The following is a 20772-nucleotide window of genomic DNA, read 5'->3' on the forward strand; positions in this document are numbered from 1 at the left end:
GCTTTAAGATTTGGCTATTTGATTTTTAACGTTGTTTGGGTGTATTCATAGATGGAGTTTGAAATTTCTTCTACCTATGTCCCTAAATGCACTGATAAATGCTCTTAATCACTTGATCTACAATCCTTTTATTACGCGGGATATTGCTTTTTTTTTTTTTTACATCGATATTTTAAACTACTCTAGAATATAAGGAGACGAACACACTGCTCTAGTTCAAACGTTCAGTATTTAATTGTATTAGTTAGTTATGCTAAAGCTTGCTTGCGTTTGCAAGCTTAGAATAAAAAGATAGTCGTGAATGTGAATGATATGTTTTTGTCACATTCAATTGTTTTGTAGCCTAAAATGCATTCTCAGCCGAAAGCGCCATCTTATATTGTCAAGCAAGTTGCGCACTACCATGTGAATTATTCAACTCTACCCTGTATTGTGTAATGCTTCACGTGATACTGATACCACCCCAATCCCGACGACAAATGTAAAATGTTAGTGAAGCTAGTCAATAAAATATATATAAAGAAAAAATTAGCGTATAAAATACAATAGAATAACAGAGGAGTTCGGGTTTAGGAGAAAAACTAAGTTGCAATGCGTTATTTCCGATCAATAATGTTATAGTACATAAAAGTGTTATCATGCGTGTCATAACGTTATTGATCAGAAATAACAAAATAATGCTATTTCCGTTTTATAGAAGTCTTTCTCCAAATTTGAGATGCTTGGTTATAGAGTGAGTACGGTCCAATTAGATTGGTTTTACTCTTAAATTTTTGCCAAATCGATTACAAATGAACGATTTGATTTCAGCTTAAATTTTTTTATAAAAAAAATCATTGAAGAAAGAAACCAACTCTTTTTTTTTTTGGTCGTTTGGGCTGTATGGGCCTAGGACCAATCCTTTTTTCCTTTTGCATATTTTCAACTTTGTTGATGACAAAAGAAAAATGCATAACTATTTTTCATTTAGTAGCACATCAAACCATCATAAAATTCAATACCTTATCAAACTTAAAAATTTCAATAACTAATATAATTACAACCTAAAAGTCAATTACTTCAAAGTATATGTCAAAATTCAAAGTATAAATAAGAAGTCGGTCCGATTCGATTTTTGTGGATATATAAAAGCTCAAGACGCAACCGAATTAAACTAGTAATATCATGTTTGATTTTGAATTGTTTGACTTCTTTTTTTGTCAAATAAAATTGGAGATTCAGATTAGAAAATTTAATCGGTTTGGCTGAATTGATGCCCATCCCTACTTAGCTGGTTCATCTTCTTCAATCTCATCGCAACCACATTTAAGGCTCCAACATAACGTTATTAGGCTAAATAACTTGGGCTTAGACCACCACAATTGACATGCAATATTCATACACACACCTGCTGTCTAAGTTCTTTGGAAATTCAAAGACCGTGTCAAAAAAGTTGGTCATCTGCCAAGTTGGTGATGATAAGTTTAACACGTCAAAATGTGTGGCTAGGGCAAATAATTTGATGGTTTGATTGGTTCTTCTTTGCGGTCAAATTAATTGAAGGCATTGGGGATGCAGTTTACAAAACTATCCATCCATATCCAAACTGTTAAGCATTGCAATCCTACAATGGTTTAGGCGACCACCAATCTCTTAGGCACAAGGGCTGGTGACTGGTCCAAGGTCACTCTGCATATCAATCTCAACTTTCATAGACCACCATTAGTCAATGGAAGAAGCTGCCGTCTCTCTTTCTTAATTTGGTCCCCCAACAAAAAAACACTCTGATGAGCAGAGCTTAGATTGGGGACATTGGCATTAAGACATTTTGCTTTTTATTTTTGTTATTTTGTCTAAGTATTTTAACATTGCATAACAAAAAAAGTATTGTTTTGGATTCAATTGAGTTTTTTTGATTTTTTTCAATTTTTTGTTATGTTAGAATGTATAGAATTGAAAAATTGGAGAATAAATGAAAATAATTTCATACACTAAGAATCAATTAGAACATGACACAACGGGCGAATTGAGCGGTTTTTTTCCCCTCTAATTGAGCTCCAATAAGTATTTTGTATAAAACTTATAGTTGTTGGGGTGCTTAAGCTAATTCGCTGAGAATTAAAGAATGCAAAATGAAGCAATTTGCTTCGACGATGAAAATACCAAAAAAGGATTAGACTGATTAAATTAAACACAAATGGACAAAAATTAAAAAAATAAGTGATTTTTCTGACAGAAAAAAAAAAAGAGAGAGAGAAGTGAATTTATTTTGGTGAATTAGGATTTCCAGAAGTTAAAATGCCGCTGCTTGGGATTGCGTGAGGGCTCCTGCGTCCATAAAAAATTAACCACGTCAACAACCAAAATAAAAAAAAATAAAAAAAAAATAAAAAACGAACAAACACACAATCGAAAAACGAAACCAACCGAAGCGAATCTCAGAAGTAGTAGAAGAAGAAGAAAGTGAGGAGCTGAGAAAGCATGAGCAGCCCCGGGAAGCTCAACTCCTCAAGCTCCGAATTGGACCTGGATCGCCCCAACATCGAAGATTATCTCCCTTCCGGAGCCTCCATTCAACAAGAACCACACGGCAAGCTTCGCCTGTAAAATCTCTCTTTCTTCTCTTCTATTTCCTTTGTGCTCTGTCTGTTTGGTTCTCCAGAAACCGTGGGAAAATGAGCAAGAATTTCATCAACTTATATACTTTCGCAGGCGTGATTTGCTCGACATATCGCCTACCCTTACCGAGGCTGCTGGAGCCATTATCGATGTAAGTGCTCGTTCTGATTCATTTCTTTACTCATTGTATTGAAGATTCAATCATTTTAAGCTCTGATTCTATGGGGATAAAGTAAATGATTGTGTGTTTTAGCTAGAAGCTAGCTAGCTGAGTAATTAATGGGCTCTAGATTGCATTGATTTGGCCAATTTTTGTAAAGATGAAAATTTTATCGAATTTTAGTTCATGATTATGTTAATTCCTATGATGATCGTGAATGGAAATGAACAGGACTCATTCACACGGTGCTTTAAGTCGAATCCTCCAGAGCCATGGAACTGGAATGTGTATTTGTTCCCTTTGTGGTGTTTTGGAGTGGTGGTTCGCTACTTCATTCTATTTCCTGCGAGGTTAAAATTTTCAATCTTCTGTCGACAAATTCAAATGTTTCATGCATTCTTGCCATTGCACAATAGCTTTACATGAGTTTACCGGAATTACTCTGACTGATTCTGGATGGGTGTGCTTCCATGGTTATGGGATCTTATATTATTGTTTGTTTAGTCGCTTAATGCAGCTCCATCAATTGTGCAGGGTTCTAGTATTGACTATCGGATGGATAATTTTCCTTTCATCCTTCATTCCAGTGCACTTCCTGCTGAAAGGCCATGATAAATTGAGAAAAAATTTAGAGGTGCAGATTCTTATCTATTACTTATTTCCTTTAACTGATTTCTTCCCAAAATATGTGATTCCGTTTTTGTCAATCAGCATTGCATTTTTCACTATCTTCTGATAGTGAGGTTGGGTATTTTTACCTGCTATATATAGGTATCAGGTGAATTGATGTTGTATTGCATAATCTTCAAAAATTGCTCTAGTCATATAGGTCTACACATTGAATCTGTTTAAGCACTCTGAAATTAGTAGAAATGTGTTTTTGCAAAGAACTTTCTTCTTCGTTCTCACTGGTTAGAACAATGATTTATGGCAAGGCTCATGAAAAATTATCTAGAGTGACCCAACAGGGCACAAATGACTGAAAAATTTATGAGTAAACCATCCTTACATGAAAAATGAAGCAATGATTTACATGACTAGTGACTCAATCATCTGTAATGACCCTCCATGCTTATTACGCTATGATGTTTGTTTTCTTTTTAGAGGTGTTTGGTGGAGTTGATTTGTAGCTTCTTTGTTGCCTCTTGGACTGGGGTTGTAAAGTACCATGGGCCACGACCTAGCATGAGGCCTAAGCAGGTACTGTTTAACTCTAAATTTCCTTTTTAAGATGTCATAAAATATTTATGTATCATTTTATACAATCAATATTCATTTTTAGGATGCCTTTCTTGAGCTTTTCTTTCATGGTTTGAGCAGGTTTTTGTGGCCAATCACACTTCCATGATTGATTTCATCATCTTAGAGCAAATGACTGCATTTGCTGTAATTATGCAAAAGCATCCTGGATGGGTTGGTAAGTGTCAATGTTGCTAAACATTTTCTTAATTAATTATTAAAATTATATAATTTGAAAAAACTATCAGAATTGGAGTATTATAGCATTATCATAAATTATTGCTTATATATGTATTGGAAGTGTGGCTGCCAAAAGTTCAAAACATTCCAAGGACACTTGAGTTATGCGTATCCATGAAATTCAACAATTAACACGCGTGATTCATTTTTGAAAATGCTAGGTTAAATTTGTCCACTTTATGTAGTGTTTCTACAGTAATGATCCATCTTAGATGTGTAGGTTGTTCAGGCCATTGATGGAATTGAAGTTTTCTGGCTTTGCGTGCAAATTTCTTGTTTTCCTGGGTTACAATATGAACGTGATAGTGTTACCGTTTCTTAGTCAAAGAAATGTCCCTTCTGTAGTAGTTTTCTTCTTATGCATTGATCATTGACGTTGTTCAAGTAAAATTCTCTAATTTTGAATTTTGAAAGAGGAGGTTTGGGCTTTTTTGGTTGTCAGCACTTTTCCATTGTTTCTTACCAGAAATAGTGGATTTTGAACAATCTAGAATGGCAAAAACTATGTTTGTTTTTCATTATTATATATACATAAGAAATGGAATCAAATTGAGGATTCTCTTCTTTTATGCTTCTTGTGAAGGATTGTTGCAAAGCACTATTTTGGAGAGTGTAGGATGCATTTGGTTCAATCGTTCAGAGGCAAAGGATCGGGAAATTGTTACAAAGAAGTAAGAACTAATAGAAAGTGCACAGTAGCTTTTTTCTTCTCTTTTTAACCGCACCATTGTCCATGTCATTGTTATACGAACTTGTACAGTTGTTCCTTTTTTCAGATTAAGGGATCATGTGCTGGGGGTTGACAATAACCCTCTCCTTATATTTCCTGAAGGAACATGTGTAAACAATCACTACACAGTTATGTTTAAGAAGGTAACTGTCTTCTAGTTTTAGTTTTGCTCAGTTTTAAATATATATTTTTATATAAATAATATTCATGTTGACTTTAGGACATATATGTACTGAACATGTTTTTATTAAGTTCTTGGTAGTTTTTATTTTCTCTAACTTTCATTTTCTATATGATGTAGGGTGCATTTGAGCTTGGCTGCTCAGTTTGCCCTGTCGCAATCAAGTACAACAAAATTTTCGTTGATGCTTTTTGGAACAGCAAAAAGTAAGGAGTGGATTATGACATACTAATTTAACGTCCACTGAGACTTGTGTATTTGCTTAGAAAATAAGTTCCTTAGTTGAATCACCGCTTGTGTTTTTCACATCACCAAGAAAGTTCTTGTTGACTTTCACCTTCCACTCTGAAAAGAGTAAATATTCTATTCGAAGGCTTAAAATGTTTCTACGATGCTTAAACATAGTCATAATACTTAGATTCCATCCCATGAAACTTGGCCATTGGCTGTGCTTTGGATCCATGATTTTGTAGACACTTACCAACGTTTTGGGGCCTTTGGTCTATTGTGATGTGCAGTTGGTGATGCCAATAATATGTTGTTTTGCAGGCAGTCCTTCACAATGCATCTGCTACAGCTTATGACGTCATGGGCTGTTGTTTGTGATGTGTGGTATTTGGAGCCTCAAAATATTAGGCCTGGGGAGTCCCCCATTGAATTTGCAGAGAGGTTAAAAACATTCTTCTCTGGACTTGTAATCAATAACACCATGCTCCCCCCTGCACGGTTGGTATGGTCTTGTTTATCTCATTCGTTTGAATCCTTTTATGCAGGGTCAGAGATATAATTTCTACGCGAGCAGGACTTAAGAAGGTCCCATGGGATGGTTACCTGAAATACTCTCGCCCAAGCCCAAAGCACAGAGAGCGAAAGTAAATCAAATTTATTTTTCTTCTTGCCCTTTTTTTATTTTTATTTTTTCGGAATTAAAAAAAAAAGGAAAAAAAGATGCTAAAAACACTATTCATCTTCTGAACCCTTTCCTTGTAGCTGTGTACATAAGGCCTAAAAGCTTATACAATGCAGTTCACAATTGCGGGGCTTATTGGTTATTTTCTTTGGCAGGCAACAAAGCTTTGCTGAGTCCATGCTCCGGCGCCTAGAGGAAAAGTGAAATGTGTTTCTTCCGACTCTTTTAGTTAACTTTTTCTTAGCACAGAGTGCATGTTCTACACTCAATTTCCTCTTCATTCGAGTAATTGGTTTAAACCTGAGAGGAAGCTGCGTTTGATATAAGAAGTAAATGAATAACTTACTATCTTCCTACCCAGTTGTTTTCTTGAATACACATGATGTACGAAGCTTGGTTCCTGTGGGGTTTACTCAAAATTTTGTAGGAACTTGAAATAGCTGTGTTATCTTTTGGAAAATTCTTGGTCTAGTTTTGTGTCAAGAGTAATTTGAATACGCTTGTCAACATGAATGTACACTTTACAACTGTGTGGCAAAATCAAGACTCAGGCAATTGAAGGGTTTATAGTGCGGGTACTACACAACTTTGGCGGTACATCAAGGGCTTGTTCTGGGTTTGTTTTAGGGCCTAAAATGAAACTAAACCATGAACCAAGATCCATATGGTCAGGATCAAGCCCCTTTAAAATGAAACCAAATGACTTGTGACATATTTGGGAATGCTATGTAGAAAGCACATAAAAGTGCTTCATGAAAAAACACGTACTGGGACGAGATGCTGCTTCAAAATGTACTAAAATATTGTGTGTATCATCTAGAAGCAATTTAGGTTTTTCTAATCATTCTAAAAGTAATCACAAATAGGCTATTGGTGGTAAACATACTCAGATTTAATTTAAGAAGGTAAAAAAAACAGAAGCAAATAAAATAGGTGACCCAAAGAGGACGGAATTCTTATAAAACAACACACAGGAATCCCTTTCACAAAACGAGAGCCTTGACTTTGCTGAGGATGACCCCAACCCATTCCACTTGGCAAACACTAATCATCCAATTAACATATGAACCCAATTTGCATCTGGGCCAGCACACACCAAAGAAAGAAAACCAATTCAAAAGGGGGAAATTGATAGAGCTCTCAAATCTTTGTTGCACTTTGAGAGTTTACTTAACAATGAAAACCCTAGGAGCCAACCAAAAACAAGTCAAATGCAAGAATTTTCCTTCTTGTTGATTTGTCAGCATAAGCTATCGGCCGTTTCGGATTTGATGTAGATTGACTTCACTTCGTCCTTTCATACAATCATAAGGCCCTTTGAAAACCAGATCCTTTACATGTCTCTCTGTCCGTCTTTGTTTTTTTGGGGCTGACCATCTCTATCATTTGCTCGTTTGGTCGTGCTGGGAAATGTCTTTGGCTTGCATTTTCTTCCCTATGATATTTGCCACAAGTTCTTGCGATATGTAGGTCAACGCAATATTTTATGCATACACACACGTTCTTGCGATATTATTGCGTACATGCCGGGTAATGAGCATTGTTAATATTCATAATCATAGCTTGACAGGTTGGTCCTAAACCCTAATATTCAGTACAATAATGTAAACAAAACAACGCAATGTTGCACCAGAAAAGCACCCCAAGACATGTAGCTCTAATCTTATTTTAACTCTTCTTAAAACTCTAAACCACCTACTCAAAAATTTTCTTTGGGTTTATAAACACAAGCACCGTAAAATCGATGAGTATTTTGTTTATCGACCGCTCAAATATTTGAGTTCTATAAAATTTGAAAGACGGTTTATAGAACGTATCTTTTTATATTGTTAGAGAAGATTCTGAGTTCAAATTTCATAGAGATGTTAGTTAGATTAATCAAAACAGAACATGAGATAGCAAAAAAAATGTTCCATTTCCTAAACATGACCCCACTGCATATAGTATTGCCGACGACAAACAACAGACGAGAACGCAGTTACGCAACCCCATAAAAACTCCAAAGTCCCAAGTCTTTCACTGTCCCCACTCAGTCAACAACGTCTCTTCCTGTTCAGTCCACACAAACCAGCTCAGAAAAAACCTATTGCTTACTTTTCCTTCTCCTCCTCATCGTCTTCTTCTCCTCCATTTAAACCCCAGCCCTCCCCATTAAACCCCTCACCCAACAAAACCCACAAACCAAAACTAATGGCTTTCTCTTTCTCTCTCTCCACACCCACCATACCCACACTCCTCTTCACCCTCTCCCTCCTCCTCTCATTTCTCACCACACCCGCCTCCTCCGCCACCTTCAACTGCTCCGCCACCACCACCTGCCAGTCCCTCATCGACTACGTCCCCGAAAATACCACAACCCTCAACGCCATCAAAACCCTCTTCAACATCTCCCACCTCCGCACCCTTCTCGGAGCCAACAACCTCCCCCTCTCCACCGCCCCGACCCAAAACGTAACCGCCCTCCAAAAGATCCTCATCCCTTTCACGTGCCTCTGCTCCAACGGCACCGGCGTCTCCAACAAGCGCCCGCAGTACATCGTGAAGCCCGGCGACGACCTCGACCACATCGCTACGGTCGTGTTCTCGAGGCTCGTGAAGTACCAGGAAATTGCGGCGGTGAATAATATTCCCGACCCGAGTCTGATTGGAATCGGAAAGAAGTTGTGGATCCCGCTGCCGTGCAGCTGCGACGAGGTGAACGGCGAGAGGGTGGTTCATTATGGACACGTGGTGGAAGCTGGGAGCTCGGTGGAGGCAATCGCGACCAAGTACGGGACGGACCAGGAGACTCTGCTGAGGATCAATGGCATTGCAGATCCCAAGACCCTTCAGGCCAATCAAGTCCTCGATGTTCCTCTCAAAGGTTCTTTTTGACTTTTCACCATTTTTAAAAAGTAATTTGCCTTTTTGGGTTTGGATTAACTAAAAGTTTAATGAGATTTTGAAGTAAGGGTTTATATTTAAAAGAGAAAAAAATGAAAACCCATTTGTATTAATTATAACTAAAACGGACTTACATCACTATCATCCTGGTGCTTAAAAATTGAAATTTTGGATAAGCTTTGAGTTTTTGTCCCCCTCCCCCCACCAATTTAGATGGCTTTGATTATAGGGTAAATATTAAAAAATAATGCCACTTGTTACTCAGGTTGGTATTATCTAAAAATATGTAGGAAGACCGTACACTCTTCAAATGATGCAGAAAGATAGGTAATATTATATTATTCATGTATATATGTTCAAGAATTTCTAGAGCTATTTTAATGGCAATACTGTTTTGCATAACTTTGACTATGCTTGTAAGGAGAGATTGAAAGTTTGTAGACTAGGGAAAAAGATTGACCAAAAGGAAAAAACGCTAATGAAAAGTAGATGGAAAAGTTGGGAGGGAGGACTTTTCATCCCTTTGAATTGTTTGTTAGAGTGGAAATATAAAGAGGAGATAAAGCCAGAGAGATTCTTGTAAGACCATCGTCGGTTGATTAGGCGCTACCGTGCTAGTTTAAGTCCGCTTGCGGTGATGATCTCTTGCTTTGATTGAAGCTTCCTTGATCTGTTATTTCAAATGTTTTGCAGTATGCCAATTGTTCTAGTTACAGAATGGCTGATGTTCCCAATTTTGTTTTTGCAGCTTGTTCATCTTCGGTATCGAATAACTCATTAGATGCCCCGTTACTTGTTTCCAACAACACCTACGTCTTCACTGCCAACAATTGCGTGAAATGCCAGTGTAGTCCTGCGAACAATTGGACGTAAGCCGTTTCTCATGAGTTTGTTATGTTTGCTTTCATTTTTCCATTAGAGGATTTTCTCACAATTTATGCAAACTTTCATCTCTAAACAGCTTGCAATGTGAGCCATCCACTGTGAATTCAACTGGATGCCCTGCGATGCAATGCCAAGGTTCGAGTCAGCTATTTCTTGGCAACACCACGACTTCCGGTTGCGATCAAACAACCTGTACCTATGCTGGTTATACTAACAAGACCAATATTCTTACAACCCTGGCAACACAGTCCACTTGTGCAGGTAAGCTCGCTTCACTCTGTTTCATTTTTGAAGTTTTAAAACAGGCCTGTAAACTGTGAAGCTTGTCGACCAGATTCAATGTCGATACAAATTGACAAAGCCTAGATGACCAGAAATAAGCAAAACCTACACATCAGTGACAGACATCACCAACAAATGCATTTATCTAAATTTTGAACTTGCTAACATCTTTTCTTTTGTTGGCAAACAGCTCCTCCTCCTGATAATAATAACAACGCATCAAGGATGGGTTTGCAAGGCTCCAGTTGGAGCTTCCTTTTCGCGGCAATTCACTTGGCGCTTCTTCTTCTTCATGTTCTTCAGTGAGACGCCAGTAACTTTTCATGACGACATCGTCCACTCTTTGCGTGTTCTAAGAGGTTGGGGAAACAGAACTACAATGTAATTCTTCTATACATCTCTTAATGGAACGAGAAAATATCAAATTTATTGACAAAGCACCATCATGCTTTTCAGAGGGTATAGTTTTGTATGTTTTTTAATAAATAAAAAAATGTAAACAACGAAATATATAAAAAAACCGTAGCTTGGCATAAGTTGGTAGATAAAACAAGAAAATTTTATTCAGTCAAATTTCACAGGGTAGAAATTCCCCATATACAAACAGGATTAGGCCTAAACCCTAAGCAATCACATAAAAGAAGAAAATAACAAGATTAATCAACGACCTAATTAGGTATACCATATGAAAGATGCACATTCGCCCCAGGAACAAACCCAGCAGAGTAAAAATCCATTGACATGTCTCTGATCACTTCCTTGGGAGGAGCAGTAAATAAGTAAAAGGGTAATTCTGGTCGAGCAGCAACTTTCTTCAGATGATCAACCAAGCTCTGGATTTTATCCGACGGATGAAAAGTTGCCTCCAATGTGTGATTATCAGGAAACCTAACCCTAATCACAGCCTTGGTCAACCTTGACCTGCACTTTGCCTGCTCTGCCTCCCTCATCTTCTGTGTTTTCAAAAACTTGTCTTCCTTCTTGGTCTTCCGAAGCCGGTAATAATCCTCTGCGGTGAACTCATAAAAGCCATCTGCACCCTCCACAGTAGGGTTGCGCTTGGCTTCTTCGGCCACCGTGTGATGAAGGTTGCCGATGAGCCGCCGTCTTTTGAAAGAGATTGGAGAAGAAACATCAGCCATTGTTAGAGACTTGACACTCAATCCAACAAATTCAACAAGAAAATCAAATACGGAGAGAATTGCAATTCGATGTTGTATATAGAGAGAGCTTAACGGTCGGCAGCATTTACTTTCCTTTTCCCGTTGGTAATAGGAACCAATAAAGTTTATTTATTTATTTGTATTCCTACTCTAAAAACCTTTCCTTCTTTTTATTTTATATTTTTTTTATGAACATTACTTCTTAGTATAAGTATATATTTGCCACAATTTAAAAAAAAAAAAAAAAAAAACCTAGGTTTGGAAAAAAAATAGCTTCTTTGTTCTTATGGTCACCAACACTGTCTTCACAATTTGGTTCAATTTTTACTAAGCTTTTTATCATTTCAATTTTGTCAATTTTAACATTAAAGACAAATTCTTGTGTTTCGTCAATTGAATGGAACAAGCATTAAAATTTGTGTAGTTTGTTTCGATTTTTATTAACATAATTTGATTCGATATCCGCTACATTTTTATATACATACCACTTAAATATTGTTACATTTACGCGACATGTTGTTCAATTTTCACTCAATTACAAGAGCAAAATCTGTCAACCAAAAAAAATTACAAGAGCAAAATCATTAAAATTAACACTGCACAATTTACTCTTGCAATTTATCCGATTTTATTTTTTTAAAACTGTCATAATCTAACCATGTGAAAGTTATGTTACACATAAACCAAAAAATAGAAAAGAGGTAGGTAGGTTACACGTGGAGTGGTAGTTACGTGGTGAGGCTAGACAGTGACGTGGCATGTGCTTGAATTAAACTCTGAAGAGCAATGATTTATAAGAAAGACCTCGTCGGTCTGGACTTGCATTATTTGCAGTACGAAGGTTTTGTAAACCCAACCGCAGACCACTTGGGCCTCTTTCAAGTTTAAACCACTCTCTCTCGCCGGACAGGGAGGACCGTTGGGCGCCATCTCTCAATCCTCAACCAACCTTGTTTTCCTCCTCTTCTTCTCTCTCCACAACCCTAAAAATCTCACTCTGTCACTCATTCACAGTCACTCTATACAAAGGTAACTCCTTTATCTTATCCCCTTCTTTACTTTTCGGTTTTTTTGTTCTTGGTTCCTTTACAAATTTTCCCGGGAATCAAACAGATTGTTCTGCCCACTCCTTTTTCATTTTCCCAATTGCTGCCGTCGCTTTATTCTGTGTAATTGCGTGGTATGTACGCATTTATTCCAATGCTTTGCAGTTATATGCTCTGTTTTCAAATGTGCTTCAATTTCTTTTCCCGAAACAGAGTTTTGGTTTTCACGGATATGAATTATGTATAGTATTCAGTGTTTGGCTGTCTAAAGTTGGTTCTTTTTCTTGGTCGATATACAATTTTATTGTTACATGATTGAGAACTAAACTATATTGATATCAAACCCTTCGTATTAGGAAATTTTAACTTATAATTTGGTTTTTTGGTTTAGGTTTTGAAGAAATATAATTTGGTTTTTTGGTAATACTTGGTGAAAATGGCGGCTACCCAATTCAGAGGTGGCGCACTTTCTGGCGGATTAACCACTAGAGTCAGTGACCATATTCCAACAACTAAGAAAGCAAGGTTGTTTAATTCATTGAACCAAAGCGAAGCTGGTAAATTTGGAGCACTAAGTGGTGGGAAGGATTTGAGCAATGCCAATGTTGTGGGGCGCTGTAGTCTGTCTGCTACACACCGAGCACTGTGCTTCCCGCTATTGACACGTCGCCGAAGACCCTGTTTCCCAGTGGTGGCTAATCAGTTGAGTTCTGATGTTGGTGTCGGTTCTTCTGAGGTTAAGGAAAAGTTAGCTTTAGAGGAAGAGCAAGCTCTCATAAATGGAGGGAGTGATGACCTGTAAGAACTTATAACCTACATGAACTTGTTATGTGTGAATTTGTGCTTTTATTCTTTTATTGTTTTGGGAATTTTTTTTTCTTAATTGATGCTCTTACTTTCATTAGTTTGACATGATTCTTCTAATATGTGATCTATTTTTCTTCCCTTCATAATTGGACATAAGATAGGCACGTTAATGGAATGGACTGTTATGTTTCCGTAAACTACTTAATACTGATCTGCCTACGCTGAACTGCCCATTTTCCTTGCAAAGAGATTCATATTTTTTCAAATTTGTTAGAAATTTATCATTTTGTAAAAACTCTGGTTTGTTAGAGTTAATGGTAATATGAGCATGATAGCTCTGGATAAGTTTTTCTACTGTGGATGAAAACCAGTCCCTCCCTTCCTTTGTCCTTCTTGATCTTACAAGGGCAAGCAAGCTGATGTTGTTTATTTTCACTTTATCTTGATATGTGAAGCTGATATGAGAAACATTGCTAACATATTCTTGGTCCTGTCTTTTTCAGTGAGTGGCAGAAATTCTTATGATTACTCTTAATTAGTTTTAGGTGATAGGGGATGCAAGATTTGATACCTATCTTAAACATTGTTTTATGCTTGTTTTGGGTAAATGATTCTTCAGTACCTGTCTATCGTTGAGCAACATTCCTATCAGTCAAACATATTCTCCAGATGTCAAACGTGAGCTGTTGATGCTTTCTTTACCTGCAATTTTGGGTCAGGCCATTGATCCGTTAGCACAGCTAATGGAGACTGCTTACATTGGTAGATTGGGTATGTTTCACTCCTTTAAATGAGTTCAACGACTAATATTTGTATAATGTATTTAACTTTGGAGCTTTTATTCAATGTTTTTGGCCTTTATGTTTTTCCATAGGTTCTGTGGAGTTGGCTTCAGCTGGTATTTCAATGAACATCTTCAATTATATATCAAAGCTATTTAATATCCCTCTCCTCAGTGTTGCTACATCTTTTGTTGCTGAAGATCTTGCAAAGAGTGAAAGTATAGCTTCTACTTCAGGTGAAGTTTAACTTTTTTTAATTCCTTGCTCATCTCTGTTGGACATAAATTTTGGTTAGGGTTCATGTCTAAATTAGAGCATAGGTGACTTCAAATTTCTCCATTCGTAATCTGAATTCGGCTAATCATTGTACAGAAAATGGTTGTCTAGGAGACATTACTAATGGTAAACCCAAACGTACTGATGGAGTAACTGAGAGAAAGCAGCTATCTTCAGTGTCTACAGCTTTACTATTATCAGTGGGGATTGGGATTTTTGAGGCCGTAGCCTTGTCTTTGGGATCTGGATTGTTTCTGAATATGATGGGCATATCGATGGTAGGTTCCCTGATCTAAAATTACAGCTCATACTGATTTGTTATCTGCCTCTTCTTATCTTTCTTTACATAAACATACAAACATATGTTTTCTGTGTGTACTGTGTACATACATGTTTACATATTTATGTGAATAATTACTATACAATTTTGTAGGTCCAGTGTATGTGTGGTTACTTAACAGGTGATAGTATAACTTTCGGGTAATTTTATTTATTTATTTGGGTCTGGGTGGAGGGAGCCATAGATTTTCTGTTTTTCTTCTCTCAAGTTCTTGGCTTTTAATTTTAAGCAAGAATTTTCTTTTTTCTTGAATATCACAGGACTCACCTATGCGCATTCCTGCACAACGGTTTCTTTCACTAAGAGCATTTGGTGCTCCAGCAGTTGTAGCGTCTTTGGCTCTTCAAGGAGTTTTCCGTGGTTTTAAGGATACAAAGACTCCAGTACTATGTCTAGGTAAGTGTTTGGTTATATATAATTGAAATTTTCTAGTGAAAACATCCTCTGTTGATTGAGGTATGCATATATCACATGTCATAAGACTCACAGACGTTCATTTATCTGTTTCTAAATTCTTTAATGTGTAGCTTTGAAATTCAATGGTTTTATGTTTACAATTATATACATTAATTGATTTACTTATCATGATGTTGCTTTTCTATCAGATAAATGATAACTTGATTATATTGATTCCATTTTTTGTGGATGGGGAGAGCATTGGGGAATTGGTGTAGCACAGTTTTATCAATTCCAATGCTATATATTTGTGATTCGTGTCATGATGGTATTCACCATCCTTTGATTGATGTGAAATAATCTGCAGTTTTTGGGATGGAAAATCCAATTTTCTTACAACCACACATGCACACACCTCTATGTGTGTGTGTATTACTGGTCTGTTATTCTCGCATAATGTATTTATAACTTTGTCCCCAATTAGTTGGTTTCTGTTTGTCTTTAGTTAAGCTTGAGTGGTTTATCTGGTTAATTAATGTATTTTTCTTTGTGCAGGTATTGGTAATCTGCTAGCTGCATTTTTATTACCCATCCTTATGTATTATTTTGGTTTGGGTGTAACTGGTGCAGCCCTTTCCACTGTTATATCTCAGTATGTGATTTTCAATACAGTTTCTGTTAATATTCCTTTTTTGCTTTACTTTGCAAATGAACATATTCTGGAATTTCCATTTTCAGATACACTGTCACCTTTTTAATGATCTGGTTTTTAAATAAGAGAGCTATACTATTGCCTCCAAAGGTGGGATCATTGCAATTTGGTGGATACATAAAATCTGGTAAGTTCCTTTTTTTTTTTCTTTAAACTTTTACCCTCTCATATATCTGAAAATATATGACTTTTTTTTTTTTCCCCAGTGTTCTGCTTCAATTATTTGCTTGACTATCAACGCTATCATAATATTTGCCTTTTTTTGTTTTCCGATTGAGCAGTGCATGTATCTGGACAGTGTGTCTTAATGTTTCATTTTGTCTTTGTGATGCTAGTTAAACCTCTTTCTCTTGTCTTCCTTTTCAAAGTTCTTTCCCTAATTGCTTTTGTTTTCAACTCTGGGATGATACAGGTGGTTTTCTTCTTGGAAGAACTCTTGCTGTTCTTACTACCTTGACATTGGGAACATCAATGGCTGCTCGTCAAGGTCCAGTAGCTATGGCTGCTCATCAGATATGTATACAAGTTTGGTTGGCTGTATCCCTTCTAACTGATGCAATGGCTGCATCTGGTCAGGTATGCTCTCTCTCATTTTATCATCGCAGTTCGTATCTACTCATTTCCATTTGGCGATCCAGATCAATCAGTGGGTGAAGTCTAACTTTCAGTTTTACTTGACCCCGAGTGTGGAATTCTTTTCTTATTTTAACTGGACCAAATTTCACAGATTTTTGTCTGCAAATTGGGGTTTTGTGATGAAATGTGTGTCTTTGCATTTGGCATCAAATTTACACAGCTAAAATTTGTTTGTTTGTAGGCCCTGATTGCTAGTTATTTATCTAAAGGTGAATACAAAATTGTGAAAGAAGTTGCTGACTCTGCGTTAAAGGTATAGCTTTTTTGTATCATCTATAATTACATGGATGCTCCCAGATCTGCCTTATGTTTGGTGTAGTTTCGTTATGTTGCATATGCAGTTTCTTGATTTCATATGATAAACTTATGTGGATGTTTTTCCAGATAGGATTGTTCACAGGTGTTTCCTTGTCTGTAATTTTGGGATTATCTTTTGGTTCTTTAGCTACTTTGTTCACCAAAGATCCTGAAGTATTAGTAATTGTCAGATCTGGGATATTGGTACGTATTCAAATTATGTTTTGTGATCTATTAGCATGGCTATATTCAAATGCAGATGTCTTTAATACGGATAATGATGTTGTCTAATTTTCCACAGTTTGTCAGTGCTAGTCAGCCATTGAATGCTCTAGCATATGTTTTCGATGGTCTCCATTATGGTGTTTCAGATTTTGCATATGCAGCTCGCTCCATGGTAAGTCACTTCCTTAAAAGAGTCGAAATTATCCAGTCATGTCTTTATTCTTACTTTGGCTATGAAAGTTGTACATGTTGATTGTTTCTTTGATAATTTTTCTTTTTATAACAGATGGTAGTGGGGGCAATATCTTCCGCAGTTTTGCTATATGCTCCTTCTATTCTTGGCCTTCCTGGGGTTTGGTTGGGATTAACTCTCTTCATGGGCTTGCGTGCTGTGGCAGGCTATGCCAGGTAATCTATACTATGTCAAATTTTGTAAGTTGCTGGTGTATAAGTTTTGATGAGAATTATTTCAAGGCTTCTCTTGTCGGTGTTTTTTATGTGATATATGAGCATAATTGAAAAGAATATGCATTTTTTTTCTTCTGATTTGTAGTTTAGTATAATATGCTACAGACTGATCTACCTGTAGTCAAAATATGAACATGGCATTTGCTTCTTTTTCTTGTAGGGAAGGCAAAATGATCATTTGGATTTGGTTTTTTATTTGTCAGCATCATCACCATCTTTGTTGCTGTTTATTCATATCTTATTTATCTTATGTTCTCCTTTCAGATTTCTGTCAAAATCAGGTCCATGGTGGTTTGTGCACACGGGCATTCAGAAAGCCCAGGTTAGTGGACATCCATAATTTTCAAACAATGTAACTTTACTGAGCTGTTTGGATTTTTGTATAATTGTCACTTCTGTTCTTCTTTCGCATGCTGCAAAGATTTTTACTCTCTCTCTCTCGAATGACTAGTTAGAATGTGTACTGAAGTTAGAATGCAAAGATTTTGGTTGGAAATCTTATTAGAAGACAACATTTTAGAAATGGAATTTTATATGAACATGTTTCGAGCTTTTAGAATGTGCCCTAAACAAGATACAATTCTTTTTCAGCTAGCCATTTGAGTGTTTCCCATAAGCTGGAGAGAGGTTTCAGCTGTAAATCGCGGCTTTGGTTTGGATTACCATTCGTATTAGCCTATTAAACATTTTTTATTCATTCATAATTTTTAGTAGAAAAAAGAACTTAAACATTACTTATTATTCTTGTAAGTTATTGTTAATTTGCCTTTTATTGTGTATATTCAATAAATAAAAAATATTTATTTCTCTTCGCATGCTGGGTCACCATACGACTTAGATGAGAACTTCCAAAATACAACGCATGACACACGAAGAAAGAACTTCCAAAATACATTGGAAAAATGTGAAAATTGAGTTAATTGGAAAGCTATGAATTTATTCACGCAGAGACAAAACTAGAAATCAAATTCATTTGAAACTTTGAACTTTTCCATGCATAACAAAACTAGAAAATGGATTCAATTCAAATCTACAAATTTATATGGGCAGAGATTCTTGAGTTCCTTCAAGCTAGGAAGCCTTGCCCTGCAAATATAGTTGCACATCTTTTTTGTTTTCTCAGCCATTATTTTTGAAATTCAAGCATAAGCCTTTATGCAGCTAAAATACAAGGAAAAACTTGGACAAAGAAAAGGAACATTGAATCATCTTTTATGTCACTGCCACCACATTTAAGAGGTAACATAATCCATTGGTCCATAAGGCTCAAACAATTCAGCAAAGACTCCCTTCTTTCTTTTATGGTTCCATCCCATGTCCTTGCACAACTGGTCATTGTACCACAGATGCAGGGCGCCGATGCATGATCTCCGATAGTATTGGCCAGAAGCGTATTGCTTTGCGTATTTGTCCCACTTTTCCACATCTTTCTCCATCTCTTTTATGCTTGGAAGCTTAAATGTGCCTACAAAAAGCTCTGAAAGCCATCTGCATCTCATCTCAGAGGTGAACAAGTTGGAAATACTCTCGGAGAATCCAATTACAGCTAGTTGTGGAATTCTTCCATGTATGCATTCCCTGATTGAAATAAAATAATACCGAGCTACCATATTAAAATGCTGTAGCAAATAAAACTCCGAACTAAAATAATTTTGTACCGCATTTACTGATCTAGTATCTGACAGAATGGAGAACAGAAGCTAACCTGTAGAGGGGCAATATGGTCTCCGGTGAACCGACTATTTGGTCCTGCAAAGTTGGGGACACAAAGACGTCTTTGAGCTTTTTCTCACCTCTGAATCCAGTAGCCATTATGACCAAATCTGTCTTCACAGGGGAGCTTTCACCTTCAACCAATATGCCTTCTTGGCAAAAGCTGAAGGTGCTGCTGGGAGACTTTTTCAGTATGATGCTTCCCTCTTGGACCCGGTCAAAGAACTTTTCCGGTACCGTTGCGATCATGCAAGAGCTGATCTCTTGAAGGAAACTATGCATAGGTACCATACCATACTTGGCTAAACCAAGCTTCTTATTTACATGGCTTTCCAAAAATTTCGAAAATGCCCATCTCTGCTCAATCAATAGAAAGTTAGTTAGTTAATAAGCATCACAAATAAAGGGGTTATAAATTTATGATTGTCAAAATAAAGTTTACCAGAGGTGAAAGAATTGTTGCCAGGAGACTGAGTAGGAGGCCTTCACCAGGCTTATGAACCAAGAGCTCCGAGAAGCGACTAAAGTACAGGTATGCCAGGGGCAACCCCCATGGAAGATAGTCAGGAAGGTTCCAGTGTTCTGTCTTGTATATGACTGTGCATGGAAGTTCAACCCCTGCGCACCAGATAATGAATTAAGAAGAAAATGTAACACAAACTTGTGAACAAAATGGTCAAACAATTTTCTGTGCTACTTCTTGGCCTTATGTCATGTGACATTCAAATTCTGTGTGATATTTAAATTACCATTTGCATTTGAACACTCCATTGCAATGTCCATTGCAAACTTCTGAAACCCAACAACTGTTACTTGCTTTCCTTTCACCAAATTAGCCGCACTTATGTAGTCCATGTCGGCATAATTCATCGAGTGTATTACCTCTCCATGAAATGCTTCTGGTCCCTTGTTTGGAACATCGCTGAATCGCCCGAGGCAGAGGATCACAAAGTCCACCAGGTGAATCTGCTTGTTCTTACTTGATAAGTAAGACTAAAGTCTAAAACATTGAGAGTTATATAACATAACATAAATAACCTCGGAATCATGCATATACATGGACATATGTACGTAATATAAGTTTGTACATCAGTTGAGAGGCTATGTTTGTCTTCTGCTACAACTTTCCATTTCCCTTCGGAGCTGAAAGGCTCTCCGTTGCCACCCCAGAGACTCCAAGCTTGCATCTCATCCTCAGACGATGGCCCTTCATACTCAATCCCACACACTTTGGTGTTGAATTTGATATGCTTGAGCAAGTCAAAATGTTGAGCATATGATTTGACGTAATCCAAAACCTGATTTTGGGTTGGGAAGCCCTCTGTCACTGAAGATGGCCATGGGAAATCTGAGAATTGGTAATAATCTTTAGGAGATTGGATCCTGGTAGTCTCAACAGTTTTTGTCCACACTCCTCCAATGCTGCTTGAAGCTTCAAAAACAATAGGCTGAAAGCCCTTTGAAAGTGTGTACTTGCAGGCAAGGAGGCCACTAATCCCAGCTCCTATAATTGCCACCTGCTTTCCCATTTTTTATCCAAGTGTTTGATATCAGTCTTTGTATGATTTTGCTGCTATAGAGAGTGCTATATGTATATATAAGTGGGAGGAAGTAATTAAATATTATTGTCTAGCCACCCACATGTATATTTAATTAGCTATTCTTTGGTTTAATATACATTTAATCACATAAGGGAATCTATAATCAATCATGTATGTAGATTTGCCTCATCTCTGCATTTCCTAGGAATCCATCCAATCTAACATATTCAACTTTTTGCTGCAACTTGAAATTGGTAATTAG

General features: G+C 37.0%; 5 protein-coding genes across 7 annotated transcripts; 3 read left to right on the forward strand and 2 right to left on the reverse strand.

Moving 5' to 3' along the window:
* Positions 2160 to 6567, forward strand: LOC18768434 (glycerol-3-phosphate acyltransferase 3). Its single transcript, XM_007199842.2, has 12 exons — positions 2160 to 2582; positions 2692 to 2749; positions 2990 to 3108; positions 3293 to 3392; positions 3863 to 3958; positions 4079 to 4175; positions 4821 to 4908; positions 5014 to 5110; positions 5269 to 5354; positions 5698 to 5817; positions 5922 to 6020; positions 6214 to 6567. Exons 1-12 carry the CDS (start codon positions 2461 to 2463, stop codon positions 6260 to 6262), a joined length of 1131 nt encoding a protein of 376 aa, XP_007199904.1. The 5' UTR covers positions 2160 to 2460; the 3' UTR covers positions 6263 to 6567.
* Positions 7976 to 10570, forward strand: LOC18768150 (lysM domain-containing GPI-anchored protein 2). Its single transcript, XM_020570819.1, has 4 exons — positions 7976 to 8921; positions 9690 to 9810; positions 9903 to 10087; positions 10299 to 10570. Exons 1-4 carry the CDS (start codon positions 8249 to 8251, stop codon positions 10412 to 10414), a joined length of 1095 nt encoding a protein of 364 aa, XP_020426408.1. The 5' UTR covers positions 7976 to 8248; the 3' UTR covers positions 10415 to 10570.
* On the reverse strand, positions 10646 to 11489 carry LOC18768350 (plant UBX domain-containing protein 1). Its single transcript, XM_007199958.2, has one exon. It carries the CDS (start codon positions 11248 to 11250, stop codon positions 10777 to 10779), a length of 474 nt encoding a protein of 157 aa, XP_007200020.1. The 5' UTR covers positions 11251 to 11489; the 3' UTR covers positions 10646 to 10776.
* Positions 12085 to 18069, forward strand: LOC18767078 (protein DETOXIFICATION 45, chloroplastic). 3 transcript variants are annotated; one of them, XM_020553616.1, is made up of 16 exons: positions 12085 to 12300; positions 12385 to 12451; positions 12709 to 13115; positions 13744 to 13895; positions 13999 to 14142; positions 14279 to 14460; positions 14783 to 14918; positions 15474 to 15570; positions 15657 to 15757; positions 16043 to 16206; positions 16448 to 16519; positions 16651 to 16767; positions 16865 to 16960; positions 17075 to 17196; positions 17521 to 17578; positions 17848 to 18069. In XM_020553616.1, exons 3-16 carry the CDS (start codon positions 12754 to 12756, stop codon positions 17857 to 17859), a joined length of 1815 nt encoding a protein of 604 aa, XP_020409205.1. In that variant the 5' UTR covers positions 12085 to 12300; positions 12385 to 12451; positions 12709 to 12753; the 3' UTR covers positions 17860 to 18069. The 3 variants fall into 3 exon arrangements, with proteins under 3 accessions (XP_020409205.1, XP_007201721.2, XP_020409206.1); XM_007201659.2 differs by lacking the exon at positions 12385 to 12451; XM_020553617.1 differs by lacking the exon at positions 12385 to 12451 and having other exon boundaries at positions 14294 to 14460.
* Positions 18214 to 20513, reverse strand: LOC18766783 (probable flavin-containing monooxygenase 1). The gene is made up of 5 exons (XM_007201635.2): positions 20058 to 20513; positions 19719 to 19935; positions 19412 to 19587; positions 18962 to 19326; positions 18214 to 18834 (listed from the first exon to the last, which is right to left on the reverse strand). The coding sequence occupies exons 1-5, from the start codon at positions 20496 to 20498 to the stop codon at positions 18489 to 18491; spliced, it is 1545 nt and encodes a 514-aa protein (XP_007201697.1). The 5' UTR covers positions 20499 to 20513; the 3' UTR covers positions 18214 to 18488.

The sequence above is a fragment of the Prunus persica genome, chromosome G8, assembly GCF_000346465.2.
Source record: "Prunus persica cultivar Lovell chromosome G8, Prunus_persica_NCBIv2, whole genome shotgun sequence".
Classification (NCBI taxonomy): domain Eukaryota; kingdom Viridiplantae; phylum Streptophyta; class Magnoliopsida; order Rosales; family Rosaceae; genus Prunus; species Prunus persica.